At 42.1% G+C, this 23,746-nt stretch overlaps 1 protein-coding gene across 1 annotated transcript in view; it reads left to right on the top strand.

The window, feature by feature from the left end:
- Nucleotides 1-2,309: 2,309 nt before the first annotated feature.
- The window catches only part of Cttnbp2 (cortactin binding protein 2), a 158,859-nt gene continuing 137,422 nt past the window's right edge, over nucleotides 2,310-23,746 (top strand). Inside the window, exons 1-2 of the mRNA XM_059257414.1 lie at nucleotides 2,310-2,480; nucleotides 19,130-19,237. Of these exons, the coding sequence (XP_059113397.1) occupies nucleotides 2,400-2,480; nucleotides 19,130-19,237 (189 nt within the window). The 5' untranslated portion in view covers nucleotides 2,310-2,399. The remainder of the gene's footprint in view (nucleotides 2,481-19,129; nucleotides 19,238-23,746) is intronic.

Raw genomic sequence — 23,746 nt, 5'->3', positions numbered from 1 at the left:
TCCTGCTTCTACTCTGCCTCTTGGAAGTTTTCATTCTGGCCCTGGGATGGCTTTCATGATTATTATTATTTAGCTGTTTAATGAAGTGTTAAAAGACTTATGGAGTCAAATTACTGTTTTTAGATCTATTTGCTTTAACTTCGAGAGAGATGGTCTTTGTGCAGAAAGAGTTAACTTACAATAGCAATGGAAGCTAATTCTCAGGAGAGAATTTAAAGCTAGTATCCTCCAGTGGAGAGGCAGTTCCAGGCCAAGGCACTGGTATGGGAATTAACCCCTTCTCTGCTGCAAGCAACCCTGGAATGCTCAGTCAGTCCTCAGCCTGGCAATTTTCAGACAGAGGCAAAGAGCTTGGATTCTCTTTCCCATGTCCTGGGGTTTGGCAGTTAGAACATGTACTGTTCTATGGTTTTAGTGCCTGTATATTTTTCATTTACATACATACATATAAGCAAGAGGGCAAAAAAAAAATCATTCAAAAATTGACTCCTATTCTGACATGAATTTATTTGGGTATTATTTAGAAAGAAAGAAAACTATTTCTTTCTAATGATGCAGTTAAATTTTTAGTGTTATTATAAAATATCTTCAAATAAATGAGGCATTTAAAAATTGAGCTGCATGGCTAAGTACATAAGATCTGTTTCCCAGAAATAAGAAATTTTAGATGCCTTGTTCTTAATTCCTAAGTGAAATATATTATTTTATCCTCCTGCCTCTCCCTAGAAGTATGCCAGCCAATTTTCAAGTAATAATTCAACATCAGTATTAAGAAAATTGATGGCCTAGTGATGTACAAAAATGAATTTTGAAAAGAGTAAGAAATATCCTTGCTTCTAATTTTAAATATTTACTGTCAGTCCAAAATCTTTTACTGTCAAAAGCTTTCCTTTCATCTTACAAGAAATCTAGGTAGTCTCATATCAAGCAATTTTTGGAGACTATGTGATTAAATAAAAGGAAGTGGTATAATGAACAAGAGTACAAACCAAAGGACTGAGGTCAGCCATCAGAATGAAGGCACAGAAAATAAACAAAGGAAAGCCTGTGCCCAGGCTAACCTGCAGGCAGTTCCTAAGCTCTGACCCTTAACCTCAGAGTTCCAGGTGAAAGCTTCCCTGACCTCTCTTTTGAGGATGAACTTTCTAGATTTTGTTGACCAATTCCTTTCAAGGTCTTTGTAGAAAAGGTTTTCTCTGTGTCATATTCAGATCCAGTTTGGAAAGCTGAGCAGTTAAGGTGTCGCAACTTCTCATTAGAAGCAGTCTGTTTTCTTCTTTTGTTGTTGTTGTTGTTTTGTTTTGGCTTTGATCTGTTCCCTTGGACTGAACATTCCAGAATTTCAAGTGTGGGATTGGGTTGTCGGTTGATTTGACGTCACGGAGACTCAGTGAATGCTCCATCTGATTTTGTGCTTTCGACACATTTTTAGGGATATGAAGCTTTGGGTAGGGTCTCAATATAGACTCGATAAGGTGACAGATTTTCAGATTCTGGCAGTTGGCGGGAAAGGGTAAGAACTGAATTAGAGGCAGGGTGGGGAAATTAAGTGCCTTGGCCTAACTTATTCACACAAACTCTCCAGCCATGCGTTTCCACAGGAGCATGTTGGCAAAGGTTTGTCTGCGTTTCCTCATGTTCTCACCCGCACAGAGGAAGTTGCTGTTCTCTTAAAAGTATTAAAACATCACCGGATACTTGGCGGTTTTTCAGACAGACCTCGGGCTTAGGTTCGAGGATCTCCACCTTCCTTGAAAAGACAATTGAAAAGAAAGGCATAAGCTGAAGGGTGATAAACACAGCATCAGCCGAAAGTTGATGGCTTTGGAGGGGGCTAGCATCAAAGATGCAATAAAACAGAGCCGGCTGTACATAAGTCAAGAGGATAGAAGTGCCCAGAAGACAAGGGTTGGAAATATTAAAGAGGCACCTCGATGGAGCTAGTCCAAGAGAAGAATGGTTCCTCGATCTTAGCTGATTTAACATCCAGGAGCCTGGCATCCAGTTCGTTTTGTGCCCTGCCTTCCTAAGCAAAGAGTTTGCCAGTCCATCGCCTCCCGAGAGGAAGCTTCTTTTCTTTTGCATCCCGGGGTGTCTGTCTCCCCAACACCAGCACCAGGCCACGCGGCTGGCTGGCTGGCCGGCCGGCTGGCTGGTTCTTGGTCCCCTGGGAGCGGCTGCGGCGGGCGGGCGAGCGGGTGGGCGGGGCGCCGGCGGCGTCTCCAGCGCGCAGAGGGTTAAGCGGCAGGGGCGGCGCGGCGAAGAGGGAGGGGGCGGCCGGGCTCCCGGGCGGAGAGCGCCGCGGCCGCAGCCAGCAGCCGGTGAAGCGCCGCCCGCGCCGAGAGAGCTGAGCCCCGCCGCCGCTCCGAGCTCGCATTCGGATCCGCTAGAGCAGGAAGATGGCGACGGACGGCGCGAGCTGCGAGCCCGACTTGTCCCGCGCCCCGGACGACCCGGCGGGGGCCACGGCGGAGGCCGCGGTAACCGAGTTCCCTGGGCTCCCGGGACGGGCGTAGACGCAGGCTGGGGGTGGTGCCCCGGTCCCCGCGGGACACTCCCCGAGGGATGCCCCGTCCCTACCCTGGAGTGCCCCTTACTTCCTCGGGGTCCCATTTCCTTCTCCGAGGTATTCCTTCCCAGGGGTTTCCCCTTCCTTCCGCAGGGTACCCCATTCCTGGTGTGCCTCTTCCCCTGGATACCCCTTCCTTCCCCTGGGCACCCCTTCCTTTCGCGAGGTGTGCCCTTCGGATGCCCCTTCCCTGGGGTGCCCCCAAGGCCAGAAGCAGGTTCCAGTGGGGCGACGCTACTCCCCCCACCCACCGCACCCCCTGCGCACGGTGCTAGGGGCCCGTCGGTCCTTCTGGAGCTCCCCGCATGCGTCCTTGGTGACCCCTTTGCCCACTCCTTGGGGTGCTCACGGAGGATCTCAGCCCCCATTGTTCAGCTCTGCCAGGCACGGAGCAAATGCTAGTCTCGGGGTGTCTGACACCTCTGGGGAGACCTGGGGAAGCAGTAAGGGGAAGGCGAACCATCGCCAGGCAGGTGTGGAGATGCTCTTTGTGTGTGTGGGTTCGTGTATCTTGGGGCGGCTGTTGGGAGAGGCCCCGCGCCCAGCTGTGAGCGCTGCTGCAACTGAGCGCCAGCACTTTGGGTCCTAGCTGCCTGCTGCTGGGTCAGTCATCGGCAGGGACCTTCTTCCCTGCGCGAAGCTGGATCGAGCTGGAGTTTCTGAACCCGGTGTCAACACATTGTTCCCCTCCCCTACCATCTTGACTTGCTTGGGCGCATACCTGCTCCCTTCTTTGGTACTCTGAATGATTGCACGCACAAACACTCGCCAGCGGTTCCCTCTCTCGCCTTGCCCTGCTTGGGGGTCTCAACCAGGATGGGAAAACATTCGCAGGTCTGGGAAGCAGCTTTTGTAAGAGCTGCAAAGATCTGCAAAGAAAGGCAAGTCTAGGAGCGCCTCCCAGTCTTAGCCAAATCCCGCAGCTCTCGCGGAGGATTCTGAGTGGGACCGAGTGAGCTGAACCTGGCATGGACGCCCCCTCTGTGTCTCCCACCTCCAGATCCGAGTCCCTGTCTGGACAGCAGAGGGCAGGACCAGGTGTAAATACCCTGGGCTGTTTAATTTCCTCCCAGCTCCGGAGGAAGGGCTTGCTAGAATGAGAAGAGATGTGGAGGATGGTACTTGGGGGGCGAGAGCTGTGAAGGGAGAACGGGAGGGGTGGGGTACTAATTCCCATTGGTGAAAAGGAAAGACTCTGAGCTACAGCTTTTAGGGAAATCGAGTTGTTCTTTCTTTGCTAATAAGAACTTTAAAAATATTTCAAATGAAACCTTTCCACTTGCGAGTTACTTTCGTTCTGTGGGGGATAACGAACTGGCTATGAAAGCCCAAGTCCCTCTGGGAAGCTGAAATTATTTGAGTGTCCTGTTCTCCATGTGGAGGAGGGGGGAAAGTGGAGGTGTGGGGGAACGCACTTTTTCTCCCCCAGGAAGGCGGATAGTTTGTTTAATCTACTTAGAATACACTGCTTGGTGCCCGCACGACATTTCATCCACCAGACTAACCAACACAAGCGTGCGGTTTACGATGTGTGATATATATGATTGCAAACAAAATTGCATTGTCGGGAATACGTCTGTGCCAACAAGGTCAGTGTTCCTGCCGGCGGTTTAAAAATGTCAGGACCCAAATTCAAATACTGATAAATTGGCAGCTTGGTTATTTTACTCTTGTTAGGGAGACTAGTCAGGCAAAAATCTCCCGGAATAGGACCTCCTTCATTATTCCCATGGGATCCCGTAGGCTTCCAACCTGCAGTAACAGTGCTAAGGTTTTTGAAGTAACTGTTTATTTTTTAAGTAAAAATGGGGTTACTTTTTATTCAGTAAAAGTGGGATTTATTTTTTACAAGTAGTTTGGACTTGAAAAGGGGACTCTTACATTAGCTACTTGCATAAACCTGCCATTTATTTATTTATTTATTTATTTATTTATTTATTTATTTATTTATTTATTTATTTATTTATTTTGAGGGTCACATGTAGCTAAAGCTTATCTTGATCCTCCTATCTCTCTGTGTTCTAAAGTGCTGGGATTAGTGGCCCTTCCCACCACCCGGCCTGGCTTCAGGCATTATCATCATCATCATCATCATCATCATTATTAAAGAAAAGCTAGTTCGAGAAATCCTGTTTGTCAAATACTTGTTTTTAATCTAATGGTTAAAAATTAAAGCTTTATTTTGCCAACAAAGGACTTAATATATTTTTTAATTATAGTGAGCAATTCTCTTTTTGCCTTGTAGAGATTTATTTCATTTCAAATTGGTTTACATCTTGTGGAATTTTATATATACATTTGGCAGAATCAAGCTAGTGAAGCCTCCAAAGCAGCTGGCTATTTTTGAAAGTGCATGTTTTTAGAGGGTTTTTTTTTTAATTCTATTTAGATTGTTGCTTAGGAACCGGTTTAATTTATAGTTTGCAGTTTAATATAATTTCCAGTGGAGTGTTTTAAATTTAGTTTGTTATCCTTGTTCTTCACTGTTTAAATCCTGAAAGCACCTCGAGTGTAAAGCTAGCTAACAGCTACATTATTCAGTAGGATCATATTAATAGTCTACGCTGTGATCTGTGCTGGGAGCCTGGGTTATTTTCAGTACCTTAGCCAAATGGGATGACTTTTATAGGCCATATTGCTATTTCTGCTCAGAATATAACTCTTATGGTAGGCAGTATGGAAAACAGAAATCTGCTTTTTATTGTCACTGGAATTTGGGAGTGAGAAGAAAATGGAGATCCATTTAGAGCTGTATTTGGGGAGGCAACTAGCATTCTTTTCACTCTGGGATTTTGGAATTAGCTAATATGCAACGTGTAGGTGTAGATTTTGTTGTGAGAGTGAAAACCTTGGCACTGTTTCCATTAAAAATTGCACATCAGTGTTAAATTAATGACTGGCACCTTGAAAATTTTGTTTTCCAGGTAACAATATTGAATTTAAATGCAATAAAAGGGCTCTTCTTAGCCCATTTTGGCTTTGATTCTTGACAAAATGAAACTGTAGTTATATAGTAGCTGTGGCATATTGAAAATTTGATAGAATAATTTTAAGAGAGAGTTTAATAATTTTAACATCAACTTAACACACATCACTCATCAGTTGTGAAGGTGGAGGCATCATGGGTAGCATCTTTACGGCCTTTAACCCCTTAAAGCATGACTGGAGTAGACTCCACAGTGCACTGAGGAGTCCAGTCATGACAGGCACAAATAATGTGAATAGAAGTTTTAGGAATAACAGTCAGAGAGAGGGTTCTGAGTGGAAGGATCTGGAAACGTTATATGGAAGGCACTAGAAATAGTCCATGGTGGAGGCCATTTGCACGGATCCTTCAGACAGAGGTTATGAGCAGATGGTAGAAAGTGGTGTGCACCCATGGATGGTTCTTGAGATTCCTTCTCAGGTGTCCTATGTCAAAGGCTCTCACAGATGAGTAGAGAGATGACACCACCTTGGCTCTAGTTTTTAGAAAATAGCTTAGAATTTTTTTCAAACTTTGAAAGATTGGAATTGGGGGTGTTTTATACATGGTCCCGTTTTAAAAAACGGCTTGCATATTTCTGTTTGCACCTGTTCCATTTATTTGTATTGCTGTTGCTGCTCTTGTTAAATTTGTCATAGGAGCGATTTTGTGTTAAGAAACACATGTGCCCCATTTGTGGTTGAATCCATACCAAAGCTACATGACTGGTTGGTTCTATTCTCACGTGTTTCCCATAAGTTTATACATTGAGAAAGCATTTTTACAGCATTAGTTCTTCATCAGCGACAAGGGATACCTGCTGTTGTTGATCATGTGACCATCAAGGTTGTGGCCTGGAGAGAGCGGAATCCTTCCTGGAGAGTTGTATGAATTGATTTGTTAAATGAGGCTCATTAGAAGCTGTTATAATACTTAATGTTGATCAGCTAATTGGAAAATACACTCTGTGTTACAAGATTATAATGCAGCAGTTGGTCTATGATTTACAATAGTTAATGTTGCAGACGTTTCAGGCCTTGAATCAACAGACTTTCTTTCCATATTTCTTTGTCAGTGCTGAAGTTTGTACATGATAGACAAGGGCCCTTTGAATTTCAGCTTTTGAACTCCATTTCTTACTGTATGGTGGAGGGGTGGTACACATGCTACAGCTCCTGTGTGGAGGTCAGAGGACCACCCTGTGAAGTTGGTCCTCTCCTTCCATCTCTCTGTGGAATCTGGGGATCAAACTCATGTCAACAGGCTTCTGGGACAAGGGCCTCTACCTGCCAGACCCAGTGTTCATTTCTATATTTCCCTTTTCTAAACTGCTTTTCTCAGCGACATGTTAGCTGCTTTCCAGATCTTTGTTTTCAAAATTTGATTTTCAACATGATTAGCTTGCCTTTCTATTCTCTCTGATGACTGAGGCTAAAGACAGAATGGTCATAAGATAGTGAACATACTACTCCCTTCTGGAACGTTTCCAACATTAAAGTCAAAGCCATGTCACACTTTAGGATGTGGAGGAGGGGATGCTTGACAGGTTAAGAGAAAAATTCCAAAAGGATTGGGCACAGGAAAGCATTGGGCAGAAAGGAGATTAGGCAAGGCTTTGGAATAGTGGACAGGAACATGGAATGTGGGGCTGGAATTCGGCTTTAAAAGTGCCTAGCTAGGGTAGAGCCATTTCCCTGTCCAGGCCACATAGGTCCTGCCACCTCAGCTCATTTGAAAAGAGACTTTATTTGAAGACACATAATTAGATTTCTCTACTGATTCCCAGTTGCAAGCTTTATATAACATAAAAAAAGCCTGTCTTGGGCTGGAGTAATACTGTAGTCAGTGATGAGCTTGAAGGTCACTCAAGAAAGTCCGGCATGGTGATGTGCCTTTACTCCAGGGAGGCAGAGACTGGAGGGTTTCCTGAGTTTGGCCAGCCATGACCAGCCAGGCTCAATCTACTTGGTGAGGTTCACACCAGTGCTACACCTGTTTGTACAAAGTGCCATCACCAAGAGTGATATCCAAGGTTGGCTTTTGGTCTCCACACACAGGTACACACATGTATATTCTGTCTGTCTCTCTCTTTCTCTCCCCAGCCCCCCCTCCCTCTCTCTTGTCTTTCTGTTTAGGAGTTATTGAGGGTAATGGCAATGGTAGCATTAATGGTGAAGGATTGTTAAGATTTTAGTTGTATCTATTGTAAATAACTTATACAAAGACTACTAATGCTGTGTGCGGCATGGTGTAGTCCATGTAGAAATGGTGACTATGTTGGAGATCCAAGGAAGGCTATAGTAAATGCAGTGTTTGTGGAGTGGGTACCCAGTTGTAAGTGACTTTGTTTTGGCATTTCTGTATTTCCCATGAAAAGGCAGCAAGATGATGCCAAAGATAAACGTTCTCCTTCAATGGGGCTTGGTAACTCCAAGACTGTTGTTTTTGCCTTCAGTGTCCTGGTTTATCTGAAAGTCGTCATGTTGGTATTTGCCACCTGCAGATAATCAAGACGGTTTTCTATGACGTGTACAAACTTGTCAATGGCTCTTATTAGATGTGGAAGGCTTCTCACCGAGGGGTTGATTCAAATCTCCTGTTAGGCTGCATGGGAATCTGAGTTCTGATGGAAATCTACTTGTTTTTTGTTTGTTTGTTGTTTTGTTTTCTGAAATGGTGGTCCTTTCTTTCTCTGAAGAGGAAACAGAAGAAGAGGAAATCTAAGAGGAGGAAAAGGCTGTGTTTAATCCCTCCCGCCTGAGCCATCTCTCTGTTTTCCTTCCAACTTTCTCTTAGTTAAAATTAGCTAGACCCATTACCAGGTTTCCTTCCTGCCATTGTTTCCCCCTCACTATTAACGCCTCCAACACAGAGTTGCTTGTCTTATGTGAAAGTACCCAGGCAATGCTGCCTGCCTTGAGGTACATGGTGGGCCCTGAGCTCTTAGCAAGTCCTAGGAGCTTCCTTAGTTGCTTGCCTAGTGTGGGTTACTCCAAGTGACTGATGGAAGGTGCATCTACTTAGAGCCCCTAGAGTAGAAATTATGTCCTAGTTGCCCCTGGAGCCGCGGTAATTTCGCACCTGATACCATAGCATGCCTTCTCCTTTATGCTGCATGGAGGAGGCATGTTAGGTAAAAGCATGTGAAGATGTAATATTCTTGCTGTCTTGACAGCTAGTAAGGGTGAGGAAATAGATTTTCTAATGATGAGTTTAATACTTTGGGGAAATGCACAAAGCAGGATATGATTAATTGCCACATGAGAAAATGTAGCAGACTCTTAAACTGAACTGAGAAGGGAAAAAAAATTTCTGGAGTCTACAAGAGCATACAAACATGAAGGTAGGCCTGATTGCTGAAGAAAGACAGGAACCAAATGAGGGGGATGGGAAAGGAGGGTTGGAAACAGCAAGAGCAAGCTCAAGATTCTTTCTCCTCGCTTGCTTCCCCTCTCCAGCCCTTCCCTCCCTTCTCCTCCTATTCCTTCCTCTCCCCTCTCTTCTCCTCTGTGATACACTTGCACTCCCCCATCCTACTCTGCCATCTCGTCTGTCTTTCTTCTTTTCTTGTCTTTCTTTCTGTTGTTCTGACAGGATCTCACCGTAGCCCTGGCCAAGTTGTCTTCAGACTTTTAGCAACCTGGCTTCAACTTCCCAAGTGTTTAGACCAAGGAATGAGCTAACACACCTGCATGGAGATTTAAAAGTAGGTTGATGTCCTGAGAACCACATACTTTTTTATCCCCTTGAGAACTCTTATAATTGACTAAATCCATACACAAAATAATTAGAAAGTTGCACTTAATTTTTATTTTTATTTATGTTGATACAGCCTTCAAGATTTTGAAGTTTCAAGATATTTCATTGATTTCCCTTCTGTTTAGCCTTTATTGATCTTCAAAGAAACTCTTGCTTGCCTACAGAGTTCTGCATGCAATTAGTTCTTAGCACAAAGTATTAAACTAGGAAAAATATATTTCTCTAACTTTGAAGCAAAGAGGCAAAATCCATTTGCCTCAAGTACTACTCAAAAGCTTTTAGTCCCAAGGAAAAAACATAAATTTTTTCAGTCCAGTAATCCAGTTACCCTAATGGCACATGAAAGCAAGCCATTTGAAGAGATTTTAGAGACCACTTAGTCTAATAACCCAGTTTAGAGATTCCTAAGTCCAGCACCCTCTCTTACTTACAAGAAGTCTGAGAACCAAACAGAGCGACTTGTCCTTCTTTGGTGACTGTTCACTTGGCCATTCACCCATCTGTGTTCCTATCTGTGGCCTTTACAAGACCTCTTCTTTCTCAGATAGCCTCCTACATATGTTGACAAAGGCATTGATCACATGGGTTTTAACTGGAAAGTGGGAACTTGATGTTGAAGGGAGAGCCAAACAAAATGACCGGCTGTGTGTTTGATTACATTTTCTTTAAGGATCACTAACATGACTGATGTGTTTGGGCAAACATTTGAGGGACACTTCAGCCCCTGTAGCTCAGAATATGCCCTGCAAGGTTTTTGGCAACTGTTATGGTTAGCTTCAGCTGTCAACTTGACACAAACCTGTAGTCACCTGGGAAAGGGAACTTCAGTAGAGGAACTGGCCTGGTCAGATCGGCCTGTGGCCATATCTATGAGGCATGTTCTTAATGGATAACTGATGTAGAAGGGCACAGCTAACTGTGGGAGGTGCAATCCATAGACAGGTAGATGTAGACTGTATAAGAAAGGTAGCTAACTGTGAGCCTGAGAGCAAGCCAGTAAGCAGCTTTTCTTCATAAGTATATATCAGTGTACCATAAATTAACAAATGTGACTTGTTATATCCTGACAAATGCTTTCTCTCTTTGACTGGGCTCTGTCAAATTCTTATACAGTAGATGTTCAGAACAGTGAGTTTCCTGTATATGGGACTTTTCTGATCAATGAGCTTGGTCTGACCGAGCAGTTTCATCTTCTTGTTGGCTTCATTATAATTTTCATTTCCATTATGTCATCGAAAGAGTGTAACCTGGATTTGTTTGTTTGTTTGTTTCATGTTTTTTTTTTTTTACATTGGGAAGTGGGGTTCAGTGGTGAAGCATAGTCTGAACGTGTTTCTCTTGGTATTTGGGGGGACAATCTTCTTGTCTTCATCACTGCTCCGAAGATCTTAATGTTGTTATGATGTGGATAGCAATATTTTCTGTCATCCGTCTTCTTTTGAAAAATTAGATTATCATGTTAGTTTTCAAATAAATATCATAAGATGTAGGATAATTCATTTTAGTCTTCAACCAAGACATATTAATAATTTTTTCATCTCTGAGTTCTTTGTCCTGTAGGTATATGAGATCAAAGCCACTTCAAGTGAAAAAACATCAGCAGGCTTTCTTTGTTTCTCTCCCCTCTTCCACCCCCCAGAGCTAATGGGTTGTCTTAGTTAGGGTTTCTATTGCTGTGGAGAGACACCAGGACCATGGCAACTCTCATAAAGGAAAACATTTAATTGGGGGTAACTTACAGTTTCGTAGGTTTAGTTCATTATTATCATGACAGGAAGCATGGCAATGTGCAGGTAGACATGGTGCTGGAGAAGGAACTGAGAGTTCTGTAGGCAACAGAAAGTGAACTGTCACACTCGGCATGGCTTGAGCATATAAGACCTCAAATCCCGCCTCCACAGTGACACACTTCCCACAATAAGGCCACCTACTCCAACAAGTCCACACCTCCTAATAGTGTAACTCTCTTTGGGCCAAGCATTCAAACCCATGAGTCTGTGGGAGCCATACCCAATCAAACCACCACAAGGGTCATGATTGTAATCTCAGCTACTTACAAGACTGAGGCAGGAGGATTGCAAGTTCAAGATGTTCATGGGCTACAGAGTGAGTTCAAGGCTGACCTGGCCAACTCAGTGAGGTATTTTTTCAAAATGGAAAGTAAAAGGAAAGCTTGGGATATAGGTCAGTGGTAAAGTGTGGAAGCCCACAGAGGTTTCTTAGTGAGAACTTACTCAGGGTCAGAGAATCTGAGCTTGCTTTACCCAGCGGGGCTGCATGAGATGATTTGGTCACAGGTGTGTTTACCAGGTGTTTGGAAGGGTCTACACTTAGCTGTACAGTGTGCTTTGATGTTGTAAGGGGGAGGTCTTTTGCCTCTCCTTTTGGCATGTTATACAAAGCCTTTTCAATAAACCTTTGAGGCTGTTGGGTATTAATCCAGGTCGTCCTGAAGCTATCCTGTGTCTCTGTCTTTCTTCTCATGGTTTAGTTCTCTCTGTCTATCATTTCTTAATTTCTCTCTCCTCCACCTAAGAACCCTTCAAAAAAGGTGGGAGCTGGACCTCCACACATGGCACCCTGAATGTGAAACCCCCACAGTAAAACACTAGCTTGCATACATAGAACCTGGAGTTTACCTCAGAAGTAAAAGTACTTCCTCCTTTCTTTTTTTCCATTTAAAGGTGACTGACTCTTAATATCATTTTATATATGTGTAATATCGGCATATGTGTGTATATGTGTATATATGTATATGAATATATTTTAATCAGCATGTACAGTAACAAAGTTTTGTTGTACACGTTTAGTTTTATTACCCCACACCCAACACTCCTACACTTCCTTCCCCAGTGGTGGCTTATGAGCTTGCTCACCTTTGTATTTTATTTTTTAGTAAGAAGCACGAGAGCTCTTTTTACTTATGAAATTGTTGGAGGTCTTTAGAGCTCCACCATATTTTCATGTACTTTCTTTCCCCCTATGTCACTAGAATAAGTATGGAAGAATCAGGTACTAGAAAATAGCAATCTGAAAATAGTCCTGGAATTTTATTGTTGGAAGCAAGCGTTGGTGATGTTTTCCTGAGGAAGCAGGGATGGAGCTCTATGTAGTCAAGGAGAGAAGACAGATGCACTGTATGTTCAGAATAATAGATCACTTAATGCTTGGTGGTAGAAGACTTTTTTTTTTTTTAACATTCTGCATGGTGCATTTGTGGTTCTGCAAGAACACTTGTAGCAGTGTTTTCCCGCTTTAGTGAATTTCCTTTTTATCGACATGATACATAGACAAATAGGAGAGCCAGTTGCAGGTCACATGTCGTGACGCTGAGGATGGAGGCTGTTGCTGGAGAATTTCTCTCCAGCTCCCGCCACCAAGTCCCGCCAGTTCCAGAGCCCACTTACAAAATAAACACACAAACTCTTATATTATTTAAACTGCTTGGCCATTAGCTCAGGCCTGTCATTGTCTAGCTCTTACTCTTATATTTAGCCCATTTCTATTAATCTTTACTTTGCCACGTGGCTCATGGCTTACCGGTACCTTACATCTTCCTTCTCCTGGCGGCGGCTCCAGGCCGTCGCTCTCTTCCCTTCCTGTTCCCTCAATTCTCTTCTCTGTTAGTCCCGCCTATACTTCCTGCCTAGCCAATGGCCAATCAGTGATTTATTTACTGACCAATCAGCAACACACTTGACATACAGACCATCCCACAGCACTTCCCCTTTTCTTTTCTTAAAAAGGAAGGTTTTAACTTTAACATAGTAAAATTACATATAACAAAACAATTATCAAGCAAGAATTATAGTTACAATATTAAAGAAGAGATCCTATCTATCTTATATTTGTAAGTTTAAGGTTTTATATCTAACTTATCTTTTATTATAACTAAGGAAAATTGTAAGTATCTAGTCTTTAACCACATCAAAGACCTCAGAAGGATATACTACTACCTGAGAAATGGAGAAGGATATAAGCAACTTTTAGGAGTCTTGTAGGGTAGACAGAGACAGCTGGCAGCCTGGACAGTCATTCAAAGTTCTCTTGTAAAGTTGGGGCATCTGTCTTCAGCCCACAGGCCTAGAGTCTCTTATTCACTTTTCTCTGTGTCCTGTAGAATGTCTGGCAGTTTTCTCTGCAAAGCAGGAACCTGAAGGACCATTTTGTCAAGCAAAGTTCAGTGGTCACCTTTGTATGGGTCCTGCATGTCCAGTTGATCAGACAGTCCAGGCAAGAACAGTTTCTTGCCCAAATGGCTATTTTTGTCAAGGTGAAGATAAACTCCGTATGGAGTGTCTTCGATGCCCATCCTCCTCTCTGAAGTAAATCGGTGCTGTCAGGAGCAGACATGTCTCACTGTCCAGAAAGTCTAAATTTTTAAAACATTTTAAATGCCATATTCTGTAGGTCTTTGAAGTGTTTGAAGACTACCTATCTATCTGAAATATATCTATGTATACCTAGAAGACTTAACTAACATGGCTACAAATATTATCATAGATGACTAACTATTAATCTATTTTTTAATTATCCATTACAATTTTAAATGAGTTACATAAACATAATACCTCAAACAAGAATAGAAATATATATATACAGTATAACAAAATTAAGTTTAAATTTGTATCAATAAACTAAAATCTATAGCAATGTAAAACATTTTAAACAAGTTGTTACTCTTTCAAAGTAGGTTCATTAATCTACCCTTTCATCCTATCATATCTAAACTATCCCCCTTTTTGTTTTAGAAAGAGATTGTATTTATAATCAACCTGATTTAAATAAAAATATTGTTTTTTCTCTGTCCCACACCAGAGGGCTCTTCTGATTTGGGACACAAGAATCTCTTAACCATTTTTTTTTTTTTTTGAGCAATATGTCTGGGTTTAGAGGGGGAGTTAGCCAATTCCATCTCTAAAGCCAGCTTGGTATATTTGGGAATTTGGGCGTAGCTTCTCTTACTACTTCCTGCTGGAGGGGGGCGCTGTATCTTATGGGGACACGAAGAAAATTTTAGGATCATGGAGTAGTCCATGAGGCTGTATCGTCTGAGCCAGTTGCCTTGGAACCATTCTGGATGTTGAGTCATCTGGGCCATGGTGTCATTGGAGACCTTTCAGGGGGTCTTGGCTGGTCAAACCTGATGTATCTTAATCTGGAACAAATCCATAGTCTCTGGCTTTCTGTGGAAACAAGAGCAGAGACTCTTTTCCAAAGCAACATATCCTTATATCCAAATTTTGAAGTCAAGGTACCTTTAAAATATACATTTTGGCATAACTCAACAGCTTTTACAATCAAATGTTTTTCTGCAGTTACGAATATCAAAGAGAACATAATCCAGATTCTTTGTGTGGTAGCCATCTTTATGTGGCTTTTTTTTTATATTAGCGTGAGCCTATTGCTTTAAACTGCAGCCTTCTAAGCCTGAAATGGCGCAGTGGCTGCTGGCTCCGCCCACTTCAGCTTCCCAACATGGCGGCGGTCCGCTTTCCACCAGCTCTGGGAGCCATAACTCTCAGAAATAGTGGGTCTACACTTTTACCAAAGTAGCGTGTAGCCCAGAAACCTCTTTTTTTGTTTTGTACTAGCAAAGGCTAAATTCACCACACAGTTTAATGTGCTACTTGCAGAGGCCTCATTCCCACCATACTGCAGGTCGAGAGCGCACGCTAGGAACCCGCCAGTAGCTCAAACCGGCAGCTGCCGCTCATTTGAGAGAGACAATTAGGAAGCTGTTTTTTAGTTCCGTTTTAGAATCCTTTTTCTAAGTTTTTAGGTGGAAACTCTTGCCACCACGTTGGACGCCATTTGTTGCTGGAGAATTTCTCTCCAGCTCCCGCCACCAAGTCCCGCCAGTTCCAGAGCCCACTTACAAAATAAACACACAAACTCTTATATTATTTAAACTGCTTGGCCATTAGCTCAGGCCTGTCATTGTCTAGCTCTTACTCTTATATTTAGCCCATTTCTATTAATCTTTACTTTGCCACGTGGCTCATGGCTTACCGGTACCTTACATCTTCCTTCTCCTGGCGGCGGCTCCAGGCCGTCGCTCTCTTCCCTTCCTGTTCCCTCAATTCTCTTCTCTGTTAGTCCCGCCTATACTTCCTGCCTAGCCAATGGCCAATCAGTGATTTATTTACTGACCAATCAGCAACACACTTGACATACAGACCATCCCACAGCAGGAGGCAGTGCAAGCCTCCTAACTCTTCACATGAATCAGAACCTTGGCACTGCCTTCTATAATTTATTAGTCCTTAGCAGAGTGCTTTGCACACGAGGCTTCATAGGAACAAGAACGATAAAACACACAATTAATTAAAATCTTTAGAATGAGCAGCAGCAGCAGCAGCAGCATTAATAAAACAGTGTCCTCTGAAGCACACAGGAATTGTAGTCGCAGTGAGGAAAGCCAGCTTAAAAGTCTAGTTTTCATCATAGTCAATAAACTGAGTTTATTGAACTTGGGTTGGTAGAGTTAAAAACAGAAATAGACATTTAGGCAGTACCCTGTTCCTCTCTCCACAAAACATCTCGATTATTAATAGCAACTGCTCATCTATACTCCGTGCCTAATTTTATGCATATGTTCTTGTGCAGTCCTCAGAAGAACTGAATAGAAGAATAGGTGTTAGGGTTTTCAGTGTGTGGCTGAGAAAACAGATCGCTTGATGAAATGCTTCTCAAAGTGGGCTCCATCCTTCACCTCAGCAGGAACTTGTTAGGCAAATTCATACCCACCCCCACCTTCCCTGAGTCAAATTTTAGGAGTGGAGCCCTGCTGTGTTTTAAGAACAAGTCTCATGTGTTCCATCCTCATGCTGAAGTTTGAGAACCACTGGATTATATAACTGCGTGTGATAATGCTCTGTTAGTGGAAACAGGATTCCCAATGGAATATTGGACTTTACCACTTACTGGGAGCATCTCTACAGTGGCCTACTGGGCAATAGTTTTCCTACACACCCTAAGGTCTGCTGTAGGTTTATTTTGCTCTCCCCATCCTTAGGATCTGCCTTGCCAATAACTGCTCTGTTTCATGTGTGTGTAAAAAGAAGCCATTTAACTAGGAAGAATGTTTAAGAAGCTTTCTTTGGAGAGCTATCTGGGTCTAGTTTCTTTCCACTGTAAATCATGGTTCTCCTTACTAAAGGCTTCTTGGGAATGAGATATGACTGGTTCTGGTCATGTCTTGTGACAGTCCCTGAAGTCGTGGAGTTTGCTGTGCTTGCTTCTGTGTATTCATAGAGATAGTCTGGTGCTAGACACTTAAATGCCAAGCCATTTCTCATTCACTGATTGATAGAAGGCACCCTATTGGTGAAATTATTAAGGCCACTCCACATAGTTAAAAGGGAGGTTTATTTTGTGGGGTAACTTACAAATGAAGGGATAGGTAACAGGGTCTGGGAAAGGTGTAGTGCAGTCCAGCAGTGTTCTCTGGAGAACTCTGCTTGGTCTACCTCCAATTTCCAGGGTCCAGGAACCAAGAGAGCTGGCCCATCCGGATCTCGGGTCTTCAGGGTCCTCTCTTGGCCTCGCCTTGTAGGCATGACAGTTACAGAAGCCTCAATGGAGGTTGGAACTTCCAGATCAAAGCTGGAATGGCTACCTACTACATCTCCCCCTTTTGTCTAAATAAGAAGGTTCTAACCTAATACAAGACTATATACAAAGGAATGGTTATCAAATATTGTCAGTTACCAAAGCCTCAATGGGGGTTGGAACTTCCAAATCAAAGCTGGAATGGCTACCCACTACAGCACCCATTTTATCTGATGTTCACACAGCCCATTCTGGAATGTTGGTGCTGTGTACCACACTCACAGACAAGCCAGGCACAGGCACAGCGGGAGCATCCTGGTTTAATTTTTACTAGTTGCAAGATCTGTGTATGTTTTCACACTCCTGGATTGTTTCTTCAACTAAAAACAGAGGTGATGGTGTCCTATGGGTTAAACTCGGTTCTTTGAGAACACTTTGGAAAACACCAGTGCTACAGAAATGTGCAGTTGAATTCTGGAATGTCTTGAAGAACAACTTCTGAGCTTAGGTGACATGAGACATTTGGTAATGAACTAGATTGTCTCAGTGAGCTAGGGAGTGAATGTGTTTATCAAGAGTGTCTGCACAGAGTGGAGAGACCATGAGAATTTTGCAGGGGACCTCAGACTCTGCACTAATCCGATCCTGGCTATTAGCTTTCTGATTGATCCTCTCTCAGTTCCAGCCATAAAATGAATGTCAGAAAACCTCCATGTAGAAGTCATAAAGAAACAGGTTGGTTAAGGACAAGAATTTAGAGTCACCTGGTTATCTGTGCAAACATAACTGAGAGCTAGGAAGTAGTCACCAGGGAAGGCTGTTGGAAAAAACAAAAAACAAACAAACAAACAAACAAAAAACGAGGGCCTGGAGAGTTGGTTCAGTGGTTAAGAGCACTTTCTGTTGTTGCAAAGGACCAGGGTTCAATTCCCAGCCGCCACATGGAGGTTCACCATCTCCTCAGGCACCAAGCATGCATGTGGGACACAGACATACATGCAGGCAAAACATTCATACACACAAAATAAAACAAATCTAGAGAAGAAAAAGAAAAGAAAAAGAAATGATAGGGCTAGAAGAGCATGGGGTATGGAACAGGGCCACCACGGGCCTTGTACAGACTCCTTGTGATGTACCTAGGTTTCTAAGAAGCCTAGTTTGCTACCCTTTGAACCATATCTTCACTTCCTTATAGAAGAGCAAGAAGCTACATAGGTTTATTTATCTCTGTAGCATGGTTACAATGTCACCTGACCTCAAGTCAAAATAACTATATATGGGCGATGGTTCAGGCTGATTAAAACTATATCTGTGTGTGTATGTGTAAATGAGGAAGAGATGGCAATGTGAAGAATGTATTCATTAGAAAGGGTTAATTGGTATTTGACTCTGGATTCTTGCCTACGGCAACGTAAATCTGAGAATGCCCAGATATCTGACTTGAAGAGAAGACAGAATTCTGAAATTTTAGTATTTTCAGGTTTTCTAATGTTGGCTGAATGAAAGGTGGAACATTGCTTCATGGCCCAAGTAACACATCTGTAGGCCAGATTTGGGTATAGACTGCCAGCTGGTAGCCTCTGCTGTAGAGTGTTCTGTAAACAAGACCTGTTATTATTGGATGTCCTGGAATTTATAATAGCCTCCCAGGAGCCACTATGTCAGGGACCCTCCAAGGAATACATCTGTGTTTTCTTGTTACCCTCAAAACTAGCCACCATCCCAAGTCCAGGCCTGTTTTGACATAGACTCCAGGGACTTTTAAAATTTGTGCTGCATAATTTGAAGAGATTCTAAGTCCAGATGTTTAGGCAGGCAGAAAACTACATCCCCTTTGAGGAGAGATTTGCAGAAATAGCATGACATGATTTTCTCTTTCTAGAAGGCCAAGCATAAGTATACTCTAATACAGTGGATAGAAATGATCTCTAGGTTGTTCAGGTCTATTCTTATTGCTCTCTTTTGTATGTATGCACATGGATGTTTATTTAGGGGTAAGTGTGTGAATGTACATGTATGTATACATTCATATGGAGACCAGAGAACAATCTTGGGTATCATTCTTCAGACATTACGACTCCTCCTGTTGTAAAGACGTGGTTTCATTGGCTTGAAGTTTGTCAAGGCTAGACTGGCTGGCCAGTGAGCCCCTGGGAACTGCTGGCTTCCTCTTTCCAGTATTTGAGATGGATATTTTGTAGTCAACATGTTTGGCTTCTGGATATACATCACTCTTCCAGGAATGGTTTTGTACTGACTCCATTTTTCAATTTTCATTCCAGAAAAAAGATTTTGATGTGGATAACCTCAGCAAGTCGGAGCTTCGGATGCTCCTCAGTGTGATGGAAGGGGAACTCGAAGCCAGAGACTTAGTCATTGAGGCCCTGCGGGTAAGAACATTCTGGGAGTGTGTCCTTATCATTTCTCAGAGGGCAAAGGCAGAGGTACTTTTCTTCTTAATTTTTGAATCAACTGCATTTAAAATGTTACATTAGGCAAATGTATGCTCCTCACTCAAAACATCAACCGAGAACCTACACAAGACAAACAAGTCATATGGGTTTTGAGATGAGAATACACCATTGAAAATGGGAGATTTGAGAAGTCTACTGTGTTAATCAGTAATCCTTGCATGTATCACATATTTATTTGACCTTACACATACAATTTTAGAAAATTGGTACTTTGGTGTCTTGTATGTGTATAATAGTTGTGGGGAATAATTAATAGAATCATTCATAAAAATATTACTGATAATATATCTTTTACTTCCTATGTAAGTCATGAGTGATACTTTTCATTTTCAGAAACTCAGAGTTAAAATGATAATGTTCATATCTTCAAATTATTTTTCTCAGAGTTTTCAGTAACTTAAAAATATTTCTATCATAGCTTACAAAGAATATTTCAAATGCCTCAATTACACTTTACTTTTGAAATAATGTTAAACTGTCTCAATGCAGTTTTCTGATTGGAACTTCTACATCTTGACTTGCTTTGGTATATTAGTCAACTGTAAGTTTCAGTTTGGTTTTGGTTTTTTTTTTCCCTCTTTGCTAGTCACTTGTATGTAATCAGATATATCTTGGTTCTGTTATTTGACAAATAGAGCTGTAATTATTACATAGAAAGCATGGGTTTATCTTATTTCATTAAGTATTATTTCCTGAAACTTTGTCCTAGAAATATTATTGTACATGTGAGAATCTGTAAAAATGTAAAAATTCAGCTGATTGCTGCCTGTGACAAGAACTTTTATGAGGAAGAAGGGAGGTAGGGATGGTAGATGGGCACATAGGATGGACAGGGGTGTGCCCTGTACAGGGGTGTGCCCAGCTGGATGGAAGTGAGAACTTGGTCCCAAGCGGGAACGGAAGCAGTTCCTGAATTTCACATACTGGAAACTGATGCAGAAGGTATATTATTTACCATTAGTTCAGTGACCAAGAGCAATTTCCCCATAAACTGGGAGTCTGGTTGTATCATTTGCAAGCCAGCATTGAGGTGGAGCTACAGCTTTTATCATTAGAAGCTTTGCTAAGTGGACATTTGCATAGTTTGGTTGTGACTATTGTCTGTTCTGTTCCACATGGAGAATATAGTACTACCATGTGTGCCCCTGTTCCAAAACGCAGTCACCTCTTGAAACCAAATGGAAACGCAGGGCTCCAGCTTGCCATTCTATGTTTTTCTGTTCTGTATTAACATGCAGGATGCACTGACCCTGTGCACCCTCCCGCTGCTTACGTAAATGTTTGAACACTTTGCAGATTCTTTGTTTTTATGTTTTAAAAAGCACATGCATTTTCTTTAATTTAATTGCAATATTTCCAACTGGAAGAGTACAGGCAAAGGTTCCCTAATGATCAAGTGGATATCTTCTGCAGAATTGGAGTCTGAATTATAAAGGCACTTACACGGCACAGTCAGTGGTTTAAATTCTAATCAAATCCTATTTCTTATGCTCATAAAGTATTTCTGTTGTGCTTAGCTAACCTGCCAGTGACATTATGGATAATTGGAAGTTTAAGTATGCTATATTAAAGTAAAAAGTTTAAAAAAAGTAAAAATCTCCATCGATTGCACTATAAATTTCTGATATCTAATAGAAAAGTAACATAGTAAGTGGAGAAGATCTTGGAGGAGTTACGTCAGGGGAGACTATCATTAGAATATATTGTCTGAAAAAAACTGTTTTCAATAAAAGAAAAATAGAGAAAATATGAATTTCCTTTGATGTATGTTTACTGGAAGATATGATGAACTTGATGTCCAATTGCACTTACTCATAGCATTTCTATAAATGCAGTTGCAAGAGAATCCTGATCCAAGCCTACCATAGTGTTGACTCAGATACAGTGAGGTGGTTTTCCTGAAATGGTGAATGACTTCTGGTAAAGTTCCAAACAAAAGCGCGTGTTTAGCCAGGCCTGGGGGTGCATGCCTGTGATGGATCTCCACACCGGAGAGGCAGAGGCAATGAAGTCAGCATCAGTTCAAAGCAACTGTGGTCTACATAGCGAGACCCCATGTCAAACAAAACAAACGAGAGAGAAAGAGAGAGAGAGAGAGAGAGAGAGAGAGAGAGAGAGAGAGAGAGAGAGAGAGAGGAGGAAGGAAAAAGTATACATTTACATGGGAATTCAATCTCTAGAAAATTCAGTTTGTTAAAATAATTTAAATTAGTTGTTTATTGATAAAAAGGAACTCCTCTCTTGCCTCAAAATGGTCATACGTTAAGTTCTAATGAGAGGAATAAACTGAGGGGCATTTAAAAGTTTGGGGAGGACTCGAAAAATATTCCTGGAGGCAGGTGGATTGATGAGTTCAAGGCCAGCCTGGTCTCTAGAGTGAGTTCCAACATAGCCAAGGCTACCTAGAGAAGCCCTGTCTTGAAAAACTAAAAAAAGAAAAGAAGTAAAAAAAATTCCTAAGTGTGTGGCAGGCTCACCTCCCTGCCCTCTAAGAGCCAATTAACAAGAAAACAAAAATGTTCTGTAGTGCTTCAACATAGCCTGTGGGGCAGTGCTGGCTGAGACCAGTCTCCTATGTTTAGAGATGGAAATCAAGCAAACTGTAGGGAAGCCCTGAGAGAAGACCACAGCTCTGACCACACATGGGCTCACCCAGGAGCCATCCACTGCCTTTGTCATCCAGACCCTCTGTGGAATTCAGGGTGTGTGAGATCTTCTTAAAAGCTTTTTTAAAATGATGTTTATGGTTTATTTAAATATTTAGATGATCTGGTTTGAAGAGTGGGTAGTAATGGAATTTTCACATACCTGTGGTACCTGGGATAGGCTCAGCTGCCGGGATTACTATTGTTCCCTGTGCGTTTGATGGGAACTAGTCAAACATTTACCTGCCTCCAAGTGTGTCACTAACTTGCCTTTTCCTTAACTGTGCAGCAGAATGTGGTTTCCTGGCTGATTAATGCCCCAGAAAGAAACTGAGAAGAAGAAAGGATGTGAAAATTTTCATTTCATGTTAGCAGATAAACTTATCTATAAATTAAGAACTAAAATCCCTTTAATCAGTAACCAGTATACCATGTCTCTGCAAGTGAAGTACATTGGTTTTTTTAAGTAAAAAAAAAAAAATTTGCTATTTGAGCTTAATAATTAAAATAAAGGATAACTAATTTGTACCCTGAACTGTAGTAGATTTGGAAATGATTATATTGTGACGTGTCCACATTCTTTAGAATTTAAAAATGTGTTTCGGATCAAGCTGTTTCACTTTCTAAACCAAGTGATCCTTGTGGCTTTGAGTTTCAAGTCATAATGATTTCAGTGATCATTGAGTAGGTAGCAGTAGACGTTTGAGAAGAGTCCATAAATGTAAGTTTGGAGGGAGTAAAACAGATTACAGTGTGTATCATGGCATTTTTGCTGCTTTCCTCTTTAAGGTAAAAATACTTATAATATAAAACATTCATAGCTTTGTAACAGTGTTCACTTTAACACTTTTTAAAAAATATTTTTAGGCATGGTCTTGCTATATAGCCCAGGATGGCTATGAACTTGTAGTCCCCCTGCCTCAGCCTCCTGGGTACTGGGATTGCAAGCATGTACCACCATGCCCATTCCTAAGAACAAGCATCTTTGTTAAGAAGAAATGATATTTTAAAAAGAGCAGTACTGACGTCCACATCATATACACGGATTTCCTGTATGTCTCTTCCCCGCCTTTTTATATGACATAAACAAAATTGACTGTATGAAGGATAGATAATTCCCCTCTTAAACTTCATAAATACGCTAACTGCAGGAGTCAGATTTTCAATTCTTTGCATTGGAATTTCCAAAACTTGACCACTTTAGCACATTTCTTTACATGGAATGCACTTCCAGCTCTGGTAACCTTTGGGGACTATCACGTGGCAGAAATGCCTACAGGAGACTATGTAAACAGCTGCATAAAAGAGGCCCCAATTACAGTGAAGGTTCCTTTCTCTCTCAGCGTTGTGAAGATGAGTGATGGGAGCTGGAGAGGCAGGCAGCCCTGTGCCAAGTCCTCGTCCAACTGCCAGGATTATTTTCGTGTTACTCCCCTCCTGAGGGAGTTGGATTCCTCTGCATGGCAGAAGCCTGATTTGGGGTAGCCCGGCATGCCTATGGACAGGAAAAGGAAAGAGGAGGTGGACCACAAGCTTCTTTCAGACTGCAGCTTTCTACCCACCCTGTTCAAGAGTTTCTTGAGCTCCCCAGGGTAGCAAGTACTTGTAATTGCAGTACAGGAGGCTGAGGTAAGAGGATCGAGAGCTTGAGGCCAGCTACATAGGGAGATCCTGTCAAAGATAAACAAAAATGGATTTATTGAATACCTACTAGATACCGGGCGGAAAAGTGAAATTAAGATGCATTTATGTAGAGACATACTACACCAAACATTTCAGA

The sequence above is a fragment of the Peromyscus eremicus genome, chromosome 3, assembly GCF_949786415.1.
Source record: "Peromyscus eremicus chromosome 3, PerEre_H2_v1, whole genome shotgun sequence".
NCBI classification, from domain to species: domain Eukaryota; kingdom Metazoa; phylum Chordata; class Mammalia; order Rodentia; family Cricetidae; genus Peromyscus; species Peromyscus eremicus.
This window is presented reverse-complemented; position numbering and strand designations above follow the sequence as displayed.